Raw genomic sequence first — 12,949 nt, forward strand, 5'->3', positions numbered from 1 at the left:
TGCTTTAAAATTCTCCACTGCCTGTGCTTTTATCATCGCACTGTATGTCATTTTGAAATATATCTCATTTTCATCTTCCATATATTTTCTAAAATCTGCCATTTCCTTGATCATTCTTGTCATTGCTTCAAGTAATCTTGTCATTGCTATCTTTTTTATTTGTTGCATACCCCTTTGTGCTCTTTATAATTCGTATTATTGTAGTCAGCATCACTATCCTCCTCATCGTTGCTAAAACTTATGCCAGTTGATACGCTGAAGCTCTAACAAGGATTATTTTGAGTTTTTATACCTCAACACGTCTTTTGTTGATCCCTCCCTGTTGTCCATAAACCTCATCAACAAACTCTGGTAGGATGTTCCCGATGCATATCTCGCTATATGTAACTCCATTAACTTTGATGGTGTCTAAGACTTGTCTCACAGATTGGACATCTCGATGAATTCGGCTTCCGTATTTGAATGTTGTAGTGCTTTTATTGAATGATCGGGGCATTTTTATCTCGGGATCCTTGGATGATGCAAGAAGGTGATTTTGGGCTCCTTCCAAAATCTCCATTGCTTCACAATCCATTAACACCTTAGCTTATTTTAAGAAGCTAAATCATTTATAGGTTTCTAAAAAAAAATTGCATGTATGCCTCTCATTCAACGTGCATGATAAGTTATCATTTATTTATTTTTATTTATTCTTTTGCCTTGAGATAACTCCATGTTTATCATCATCATTCTCGTCCCATGCACAAAGGTGGGTCCCTGCTTGAGTATATACATGTATATCATAAGTCCATAGGATGGATGTTTCTTTTTTTTTGATCATGGGCTTCTAAATGTGTGAGCCTGCATGCATCCATGCAATTTTTAAAAGCTCCATGTGCAATCTTTACTATGCTCATACCATTACATGTTTTTAACAACATCACATTCTTAGTTATATGTGCATGCATGAGTCACGTGTTTTTTTTAATTTATTTTTATTATTTATTTATTTATTTCCATTTCAAACTGAAACCCATATTCATGTTGATGGTAGGCCCTTTTTAAAATAACAAAATGATGAATGCTTTTGTTCTTTTATATATATATATTTTTTCATGATGCTTCTGCGTGCATGTCTGCATGCATTTTTTTTATGCACGTGAACTTGCATACATCATCCATTCATTTGTCTAACTGTGGGCCCATTTTTTTATTATTTTATTATATATATATATATTTTTTTATATGAGACCATAGCATGCCCTCCATTTTTCTTATATTTCTTCCCTTTTTATTTCATGCATGTATACATGCATGCTTCTTATTATTTTTTTTAAATTTTATTTATTTATTTATTTTTTATATTTTTATTATTATTATTACTATTTTTTTGCATGCTTCTCATTCATCATCATTTGTGATTCCAATTCCAGCTAAAAAGCATCTCTCCCCACACCATGGCTAAAGGTAAATTCACCTTGGATTCTTCAAGTAATCTTTTAAGGACTTCCTATGTATTTTTTTACTGATAGTGTTAGCAAATGATATAACGCCAAACCATGTTGTTCTACATATATATATGGACTAACGACTCATGTATTAAGGTTCGAGACATTCATATAAGTATGGTACTCTTTGATTTTTCTTACAAGTATTGTCTCCAATTTGCATCTCATCAAGAATCTCACCAGCTTTGTCAATTTGCCTAATGAAAGCTCACAGATGCATCAACATTTGAAATAAATCCCATCTTTATATCAAAAAGCAAGTAGCTGTTTGCCATGACTCAAGGTCGTGAATTCTGCATTCATGCCTTCTTTTTGAACCATCACCAACTTCATATCAAGCAAGAAAAACTCAGAATAGATTTCTTTATTTGAGCCATGCACTTATAAGAGTACTTGTCTAATTTATAAACATTTGCAAATTAATATCACTCCATCACAGTGCAGCGTCCTACAAAACTTGGTTCCATGGTTACATTCTCTTTCTTCAATGCCCAATTCACCATCCCCTATCTTCTATCTCTCAGCTACACAGTGAGCACCTGGAAACTGGGATCAGGATCGTAGAGACTCTGACGAGGCACAAGGTAATGAGATTCTCTGAACACCACCGCAGCAGCCACAACTGGACAGCGACGCTAGTGCTATTAATACTCAGGCATTCAGTGGATCCATGAACAGATCAAAGCTCACATCGTCAGCACGCGGTCAGAACTTCTCTAGAGCCCAAACAGTCTCATCTGCACCGCAGAGACCAACATACTGCGGAGCTCCAACATCACACCAGAGAGTACCTCCTTTATGCCAAGAAAGCGGAGGTCTTCTCCGACGAGCGCCGGCGAACAGCAATGGCGTCATTGAAGTTGAGAAGCTGCATGATGCATCCTTTGCAGCTTAGCTGAAGCGCTTATCATGAAAAGTAGAAGACTCGGTGAAGATCACCGGTATAGTGCCTTGTCTAGGCTTGTATTACCGAGCCATTGACATCCCTCAGATCGTCCACTTTCTCTTCATAATGATATGTGATCGCCGAGCCAAGCATGTAAACATACACCAGGATGAGACATTGCCCTTCAATATCTCATTTCAATGTTCCACACTTCGAGCAGTCCATAATTGTCATTTGTAGTGTATAACCAACATGAACTCCATTGCTTCATTCACCATGGTAACAGTTGTGAATGAAAGGGAGGAAGAAGATGACCACTTGGAACCTGGACAATCATCACAGCAACAGCAACCGCAGTGATGATAATGACAGTGGGGATCGTGAGCCACCGGTGCCGATGTTGAAAGGATTTGAGAGGGGTTTGGCGGAGAGAGAGACAGCACGAACTCTCGAAAATGGGGTAGAGAGAGAGCTTAAGGGACAAGGAATACATGCATCTGCATGCATGCATGTTTTTTTTTTATATTCTTCTTATGATTTTTTTTTAAAATTCTTTTTTTTCCTCTACTTGTTTTTTTTGGCCGCCACCGCCCATGTCCATCATCTTCTTCTCTGAGGCTTTCAGCTTTTTCCCTCTATGTCCTCTCCTTCTTTTTTCAGTTGGCGGAGATTATGGTGACGGCGACTGACTGGCAGTGATGGCAACAACAGCGGTGAGCAACACCGATGAGCAGCAACAATAGTAACGAGCGGCAACAGTGGCATGCTTGGCGGCATTATCTCAGCCATCAAGCATGCCGCGGCGATGAACGACGGCAACGGGCGACGAGCGGCGGCAGCGAGCGGCAACAGTAGCAGGCAGTCGAGGTATCGTATGCCGGTCATGGTTGGCGGCATTATCTCAGCCACTCAACCATGACGGCGACTCCTTTGGCAGGCAACAGCGGCAACAGATCGGCGGGCAATCTCCTTTTTATATATATATATATTTTTTGCATGAATAAGCAAGAGAGAAATTGAAGAACCTTTTTTTTCTTGACTTTTTTTTTCTCTGATTGTTTTTTTTTTAATCCTCCCTTCCAACAAAAATTTCTTTTTTTTTTGGCCAGTCCTTCTCCTCTTTTTAAAAAGGAAGCCTTCATCTTATCTCTTCAACTCACCCATCCCATCAAATCCCAACGAAGTGATAGAATTTTAAAATTTTTAGTCAAATCAATCGGATCAAATATATTTAAATTTGAAATTTTTTTTTATTATTATTTTTTTATTATTATTATTTTTATATATTTTTTTTATTCTTATCTTTTTTTACTTCTCTTAAATTTTTTTTTTATTTTTTTTAATTAATTTTTATTATTATTATTATTATTATTATTTTAACCCAAAACCCCCTCGTACCTATCTAATCCTAACTCTCCGTGAGATAAAGGTAAGATCGGGTTCTTATCCCCTTTTTTAAAATTTAATTATTATTATTATTATTATTATTATTTTAATATATATATATATTTTTTTAAATAATTTCAAATTTAAAAATTTAAATTTTCGAATTTTTTTTATTTTTTTATTTTTTTCAAATTTAAAAATTTAAATTTTTGAAATTTTTTTATTTTTTATTTTTTTACTTATTATTTTTATATATATATTTTTTTATTTTTATTATTCGCGATTTTTATTTATAATTTTGTTATTATTTTTATTATTATTTTATTATTATTATTTTTTTCATTATTTATTACTTATTATTATTTTTTTCATTATATATTCATTATTTATTTTTATTATTATTTTTTTAAAAAAATTCACTCTACCTCGGGATGCGTACTCAAGTGCTTTCAGATTTGCATTTCTCCCATTGCCTCGAGATCTTCCCTCGAGCTACATGAAACTTAAGATCGTCTTTGGGATGTGTGTTTGGCTATCCTAAGATTTGAGATTGCCTCGAGATCACGTGTTCTCAAAGATAATCTTGTAATAATAATAATTTTTCTTATGCCTTGAGATATGTTCTCAAGGGGCAATTTTTGTAATTTGCATTTTGTGCCTCGAGATATGTTCTCAAGGGCAATTTTTGTATTTACCTTGAATTTGCATCCTAGTCCAAGACAATCAAATAGTCAATTAAGATTAAGATTAGGACATTTAAATTTTAATTCTAAATATATCTCACGATTAGGATATATTAGAATTCAAATTAAATTGAATTTGGTTTTCCATTAGAACATCGAATTTTTATTAGGACATGCGTTATATTATTTATATATAAACAAATGCCCCCTTCCCTACTTATCTCACGAAATTCTTTTTGGTGAGTGTGAGTGAGAGAAGTAGGAATCCCCAATCTTTTTCTTCTTCATGGCTAATATATCTCAACCTTTTTGGGATATGAACCAAAAATTTTTAATGAAGTTCCCCAAGGTCAAACCTTCATGCGCCACACTCCTATGTTTGATTCGAAGCCGAACCCGCAATCATATATGAAGGAGGAGAACAATCGAGTGAGTGAAGCGCTATCCAAATCGCATGGTTATCGCCAATTGTCCACAAACCGTTGGTTTGAAGACGGCCTAACCGATGCTAATTTGCTTGAAACCCCGAAGGAGAAGTGAAAGATTTGAAGACATTCGAAACCCTTGGATCAAGAATCATCAATCACCGCCCGAGATGGAAGGGTAGGGAGCCTATCCAAAATAATTTAATCGATCTTCCATATTATTCAGAGTAGGCCAAATTCATAGTCAATAACTACTCCAACGAGTTATCTGAAGTAGAATTGATGGGCGGGATTGTGGCTTCAGTTGGCCGTTATGATTTTGATATAAACTTTTATAAAGCATTAGTGGAACTATGGTGTCCCGATACTAACACTTTCCACTTCTTGCATGGAGAAGTTGGGATTTCATTATGGGATATCAAGGAATTGGGAGGACTTCCAATTACCGGAGACATCTATGATGAAGTCATACCTCCTAATGACACAATCTGCCGAAGATATGACTTTGAACTTTCTATTTTAAGAAATCTTTTTGACATCTTTCAATGGCTCTCAAGGCAAAGCGTCGACTAAGATGTATTTTTTTGAGGATTGGGTGGAGTTCTTCAGGAAATCAAGACATAGCTCCCGTCATAGATCGGCGTCTAATCCCCCTCCAATGCTTGTTTTCAAGGGCGATTTAGTTGCTTTCATAGCATTGTGGATTTTTTTTTTTATCATGCCGGGTGATCGCAAAGTAATTAGACCAGGAGTTTTTATGATGGCATGCGACATCGCACACGGGAGTAGAGTAGCTTTTGCCCCTGCAGTGCTAACACGCTTATATTTAGGCTTAAATGCCATGGCTAAACACAGAAGAGGACCAGGATACTCCACCACAGTGTTCCCTGCTCATTTCTTGTATGCTTGGGTGGTTATTATTTTTCGGAGCATATATCTCAAAAGGAGGATGAGCGATAATACCCTCAAGTATCCCCAGGGTTCCTGAGAATATCGAAGATGCTGCAATTTATGAATTCCACCGCGACTCCGTTTACCAATCCTATATATGTGAGGAACTTTATCCGACATGAAAGCAACTTCATATCTTGCCCTTTCTCATTCATGCATCATAATGACGAGGTGGTACGAGATTCCAGATACCCGACTGGACCATATGTATTGGATTCATATACCATGGAATATGTGATAAATCTTCGTTGTGGAATTCTTCCAGCTACATGTGCGATGAGATTTTTTGCAGAACCTTATAATCCACATCGATTTGGGGGCCAATTTGGATACGATCAGCATACTCCGGCGTTCATTAATATTCCCAGGAGGGCTCCTTCTCTCGGAATTCTTGCGGGGTACTGGCTCCATCTTTCTCGCCAAAGGACATCTAGCTCATTCTACATCCCGATGCATGATAGAAGGGAGACTTATACTTGTTTATGCACGTAAAATGGTTGAGAAGCTGCTGAAGCTTTTTTCAAACAGAGGCATTCATTGTTAATTCAAGATGACTTCAGAGACAAGAGAAACATTAATAGGGAGCGAGGGCAATCTTCGAAGGGCCACAGATTTATCAACGAAAATATATTCATTGATGACACTGATCTTACTATTGACCCAGTTGTCTCATCAAAGCGACAAAGAACTGAAGGTATGTCAATTTTATTTATTCAATTATTTGTTTATTTATTTCTCCAAAAAAAGAAAAATCAATTGTTCCTTCACCACTTTTCTTTCACAAAGGAAAATTTTTCCAAAAACCCTCAGGAATTTTTTCTTTTCTTTTCACGCCCTTTTCTTTTTTCTTTTGATGTTTTTTTATTTATTATTTTTTCCAATGATTTTTCCTTCTTTTCCTTCAAATCTGATTTTATTTATTTTATTTATTTTATTTATTTTTTTATTATTATTATTTTTTTTAATTCCGAATTTTTTTATTCTTCTTCTTTTTTTTAATTAATTAATTTTTTTATCTTCAAAAATTCGGAATTTTTTTTATTTTTTATTTTTTATATTTTCACTTTTTCACTTTTTCTTCTTCTCTTTTTTTGAAAATTTTTCCTTTCCGAAAAATTTTTTTGACTCAAAAATTAAACTTTGTGTTTTTATTTGACTCAAAGTCAAACTTTGTAATTTCACACTTTTTACTTGACTCAAAAGTCCAAATTTTTGACTCAAAAATCCAACTGTATAATTCCACAAATTTATATTTGACTCAAAGTCTATCTCCAACATAGGCATACAAATTCGTGACACCCCACTAGACAATGTTAAGGCTATTCAAAGTCCTCCAAGAATTGATGATGTTCCCCCATTAGATCTAGAGATGCACATGAGCTCCCATGGTAAGAAATATCTTTCTCCTTCATTTTTTTTTTTCATCTATGCATCTTTAATGAATCTTGATGACGTCTTATATCTAGATCAAATGAACGAACAAGATTTAAGTATCGGCGCCGGAGAAAACATTGGAGTTGGCAACGATGTTGGGATGGAAGACAATATTGGAGTAGAGAAAAATATTGAGATTGAAGAGACTCTTCCGAATCCACTACAAGGTATATTTTCATTTCTCCGTAAATTTTTGCAACAAAAGCCCCTTAGTTATTATTATTTTTTTGTTAGGGGATGCCCGTTGCCTTGGAAAATGAGCTCCCGCAAAACCCGCCAATAATCCAAGAAGGTTATATATATATATATATATATATATTATTTATTTATATAAATTTTTTTTTTCTTTTTCTTTTCATCGCATAACGATTTTTTTATTATTATATATTTATATATATTTTTAATTTAATTTTTATAATTATTATTATTATTATTTTATTTTATTTTATTTTTATTATTTTTTTTTTTAGCGATTCAAGAGGATGAAAGTATTTCATCTCTTGGTCAAACTCCTTTGGCAAGTTTTATAAAAGATGCCCCCTCTTCAATGGAGAGTGATGGCGGGAATACTCATGTTGAGAGTGTACCTTGCGATAGCAAAAACGCTAACATTGAAAACACGCCTCAGAATAGTGGTAACGTCAATGTTGATACCACACCTCTAGGAATGCAGAACAAAGGTATTATTTATTTATTTACTTTCTGGCGAACCTCCATGATATATGTATATATATATATAATTTTCTTCTTCTTTTTTTTCTTTTGGTTTTTTTTAGACGTCCAAGAAATTGCCAAGGACGTTCATACTCCCACCGAAGAATTGGAAAGTGATGGTTCTAATGCCGACGTAGGGATTACCATTTTGCCAGAACAAGCCCAAGGTTTTTTTTTAATCTTTATTATTATTATTATTTATTGAAGGTCAAAATTTATTTGTATATTCTCTTTGTAATTTCAAAGAATATACCAAATGTAGTTTTACGCCTGCGAGATGAGATGATCAACAACATTAAGTCCCTCAACTATTACAACTACCAAGACATTATCAACAAAGTGAAGGAGTCAAAATTACTCTTTCAACCTTTCAACGTTGATTTGAACAATCTAGAACCTTTCATAGAGAAGATCGCTCGATGTGCATCCTATACTAAAAGAAGCCCTCGGAGGATCCTAATGTTCAAGCTTGCATCCGTAGTCAACAAGCCAAGGCATGCGATACCGAAAGAACTTTGGCACTAAGCATCTCAACAATCTCAAGAGCAGTGGACCAATGACATAAGTGTGAACAAGGAGAAGTATCGTAAAACTTGCTCGAAAGAGAACATCAACTTCAGTCGAACTTTGTGTGGTTCAAGACACAATGAAGACTACGAGCAAAAAGATGGCGGATTCAGCGGATTTGCTTGAAGCCTCCCGAGCCTACACAAGCGAGTCTTCAAGTTGCGTTGGATGAGGCCAAGAAGCGACTTCTGTCGAGAATCAAGGAGAGAACTTGGATACTCCTCTTATGGTTATTTTCAATAAATGGCTCGACGAGTTGGAGGAAGCAAAAGAATCATTGTTGAAATTTACTAGCCATTAAAAGAGCCCTTTTCTCTTTTGCTTTCCAAGTTTGTTTTTCTTAGTTTTCTTTTTCTAGTTTGCTTATGCTTTTAGCATTTGATTTTTAAAACATTGATCATGGACATTTGATTTGAACAAGATTTAGCTTTTTTTTTTTCATGCGTCTTTGTTTTTTTTAATAGAATACTTGGAGAATTGAAATCATGATTGATTTTTCTTCTTGTTTTGTTTTGTTTTCTTCTTTCTTTTTTTTTATTCATTTTGAATGAGGGCCTTGTATTTGTCAATATTTTCAGCCACATTTGGAATGATTTCATAAGCTATTCATCCACTTGATAGCACCATAGGCGAACAGGGAATTAGACTGACATGGTCTTTGGACTCAAAATATTTATGATGATCAAATGAGCTTAAAATCCAATCTCTACCGTTCATCTTAGAGATAAGGACCTTACAAATAACTATAAAAATTTTCACTAAAATTGAATATGATTTGATATGGTGATGCCTGACTTGATGATGAGGTATCTGGGCAGGAATTTAGACAGATTCTGCCTCTAAATTGCCAAATTTTTTATGATAGTCATATGAACTTAGAATTTAATCGTCACCATTCATATTGAATATCAGAACACCTTGATCATATAGAAAAAATTTCAAAAGGATTGAAGCTCTTTTGACCGTCTGATCTTGAGGTAGAACTTGAATATGGTGTGATGACAATCATCAATGAATTTCATGTTTGATTCGTGATTTTATTTTGATAATTGATGAATTTGAGGCTCAATCATAACCGTTCAAATTGAGAATTATCAAGGCTGAAGTTTTCATAAAAAATTTCAGACCGATCCGAATTTGTGGCATTGTCTGATGAACACATTGATCAACATTGAACATAGAGAAGTGGTGTCCTGCAACATGGCCCACAGTCCTACTCTCTTCAATAAATCATGTAATCTTCAAATCAAATTTCAACCGTTTAGATTGAAGACTAAACATGTATTTATAATTTGAAAGAAATTTTAAGGCAATCAAAGGTAATTTGGTCACCCGATGAAGACCTTGATTGGAGCAATAATATCAAAGAAGCTTTAATTTTCATGCATAAGGAATTTTTTTGTTTTTTTTTGTTTTGTTTTTGTTTTTGTTTTTTTGTTTTTTGTTTTTAAATCATGAGGACCAATGTATTTGCCTCGGGAAAGCACGCTTAGCGTGCATGACCCGGTCTACATGGAGCCGGGACGTTCCTTCATAGACAAACACATGTCTCTTTATTTTTATTGAGCGAATTTTTAGTACAAAAGTGAGTTTAATACCGAAATGACATAAAAATAAACATTTTGCCTCGAGAAGTACATTTAATTATACATGACTAGTCAACCCTTATGAGGGACCAGACATTCCGTCATAGGCAAAACATTTTTACATTAGACATAATACTTCTTTAAGAAACGACCATTGATGGGTGGCATCGGTCTTTCTCTATTGGCATCGATAAGTTGATATGCGCCTCCTTCGAGAGCGATCTCCACAACATAAGGGCCTTCCCAATTTGCTTTTGAATTTCCCCGGCCTTTTTGTTGGTGATGATGGGTCTTCGAGGACAAGGACCATCTCTCCTTTGGTAAAAAGTCCCGAAAACGAGCCATCTTGTTATATGCTTGAGACATTTGTGCTTTGTAGACTTCGAGATTTTGTTGCACCCCTAATCTTTTTTCATCAAGAGAGTCCAACTCATCCAAGTGGAGCCGAACATTATCTTCATTAGAAATTTCATTTTGCAATGCCATTCTCAGGGAGGGTATATGGATTTCGAGCGGTAAGACCGCTTCAGTTCCAAATACCAAAGAATATGGCGTGCACTGTGTTGGAGTCCTATAGGTAGTACGATATGCCCATAGCATCTCTGGGAGTCTTTCATGCCAATCTCTCTTATTTTTGGACACTGCTTTCTTCAACAGCTTCGAGAGGGTTTTGTTGAATGCTTCTGCCAATCCATTTGCTCTAGCGTTATAGATAGAGGTATATCTCCAATCTATTTTATGATGTTGTGCAAATCTCTCGACCTTGAAGCTTCTGAAAGCGGGGCCGTTATCTGAAATAATTCTTCTTGGAGTCCCAAATCTATATAAGATGTTTTCCCTGAAGAATTTGAGGATATTCTCAGTCTTGATTTCTCTAAGTGGGATTGCTTCTGCCCATCTAGAGAAGTAATCTGTTGTAGCCAATATGAACCGATGTCCTAAAGATGATGGTGGTTCAATAGGACCGATTATATCCATTCCCCATATCTCAAAGGGCCATAAAGAGGCTGTGGGGTGTAAAAGATTTGGATGTTGATGAATAGAATCTCCATGTATCTGACATAGATGACATTTTCTAGCATAATTAATGCAATCTCCGACCATGGTTGGCCAGTAATACCCCAAGCGTTTGATCTTGAGTCGCATCTTGGGTACGTATTGGTGCGCACCACATATCCCAGAATGCACATCATGCATAACTTCTTGGGCTTCTTCATATGAGAGGCACCGCAGGAGTAGTTGATCATAGGGCCTGCGGTATAATATATCATTTATGAGGGTGAGTCTTAGGGCTCTTCGCTTTATCTGAAGACCTTTTGATTTATCCTCAGGGAGTTTATCATATTTCAAATGTTCCATGAACGGTTGTCTCCAATCTTCCTTTGGCATTTCGAGAGTGAAGGCTTCCCAGATTGCCCCCAAAGACTTTCCTCTTCGACTTCGCTCGTGGATCGTACTAATGGGTCTTCTATTTTTTTATGGTTATATGGATTTCTTCATAATTTGATTCGCCGGTTCCTTTGCTACTTTCGGCAAAGAATCGGCTTTCTCCATTTTCCCGATCTTGAAACCCTCCCTCAATTGCACTTGGGGGATTTTCTTCATCAGATTTTTGACCTTCTTATAATATTTAAGAAGTTCAGGTTTGTATATCTTGTAGTCTCCTTCGACTTGCTTGATAATGAGTTGTGAGTCTCCAAATATGTGTATGTCTTGGATTCCCATTTTGATTACCAGTTCCAAACCAGCTATGAGGGCTTCATGTTCTGCCTCATTGTTAGTACATGGTTCTGTGAGGGAGAGAGCATATCTGAGGATCCCCCCTTCCGGTGTAACAAATACGAGTCCTATTCTAGCTTTGATTTGTGGCACTTGGAACATGAGTGCCGGTTTTATAGATGATGCTCCATCAAAGTATAGTCGCCACCTTGCTTCTTCCACCATTAATGTCTCTTCATCAGGGAGTTCAAGATTAAGTGGTGAATCATCAGGGAGAGGATGTGCTGCTAGAAAGTCTGCAAGCGCCTGCCCTTTAATTGCCTTCGTGGAGTATACGTTATATCAAATTCCATCGAATTAATGGCCATTTTTGCTAGTCTTCCCGTAAGCAACGGCCTCGTCATAAGGTATTTGAGTGGGTCTATTTTTTTGATATGAGTATTACTTTATGCGCTAGCAAGTAGTGTCATAACTTCTGATCGCAAAACACCAAAGCTAGGCAATGCTTTTTCAATTGGCGTATATTTACTCTCGCCTCCTACCAACATCCTGCTAAGGTAATATAACGCATTTTCTTTACCTTCTTCATTATTCTGAGCCAACATAGCCCCTAAAGACCCTTCCAATGCGGCCGTATGCAAGATCAGAGGCTTTCCATGAATCGGGGCTGCCAGACTGGTGGATTCAACAGCATCTGTTTAATGTCATCGAAAGCTCACCGACATTCATCATCCCATTTGAAAGGAGCATTTTTTTCTTGACCAATTTAGATAAGGGCTTGCATCTTCCAGTAGAGGTTGGAGATAAATCTCCCGATATATGCTAAACGACCTTGGAAGGAGCGCACTGCTTCAATGTCCGAAGAGGTGGCATTTCCGTGATGGCCTTTTATCTTGGAGGGATCTATCTCTAGTCCCCTGTGCCTCACGATAAAGCCTAGGAATTTTTCCGGAGAGGACTCCAAAAGCACACTTCATGGGATTCATTTTTCAACTTGTATTGTCTCGAGGCGTGTAAAGACCGTCCCTCAAATCATCAAGATGCTTGTCTTTGGAATTTGTTTTTAACCACAAGATCATCTACATAGCATTCGACAACTTTATGAATTAAA

The 12,949-nt window shown here is 36.2% G+C and overlaps 1 protein-coding gene across 1 annotated transcript; it reads right to left on the bottom strand.

Annotated features, from left to right (window-relative positions):
- Positions 1–286: 286 nt before the first annotated feature.
- On the bottom strand, positions 287–574 carry LOC120284133 (DNA-directed RNA polymerases IV and V subunit 4-like). Its single transcript, XM_039290932.1, has one exon. The coding sequence runs from the start codon at positions 572–574 to the stop codon at positions 287–289; it is 288 nt and encodes a 95-aa protein (XP_039146866.1).
- Positions 575–12,949: the final 12,375 nt, after the last annotated feature.

This window comes from Dioscorea cayenensis, chromosome 19 (assembly GCF_009730915.1).
Source record: "Dioscorea cayenensis subsp. rotundata cultivar TDr96_F1 chromosome 19, TDr96_F1_v2_PseudoChromosome.rev07_lg8_w22 25.fasta, whole genome shotgun sequence".
In the NCBI taxonomy this organism is placed as follows: domain Eukaryota; kingdom Viridiplantae; phylum Streptophyta; class Magnoliopsida; order Dioscoreales; family Dioscoreaceae; genus Dioscorea; species Dioscorea cayenensis.

What these genes read in the sequence shown, in the direction of transcription:
- LOC120284133 (XM_039290932.1), bottom strand. Translation starts at nt 574, where the DNA reads ATGGATTGTGAAGCAATGGAGATTTTGGAAGGAGCCCAAAATCACCTT.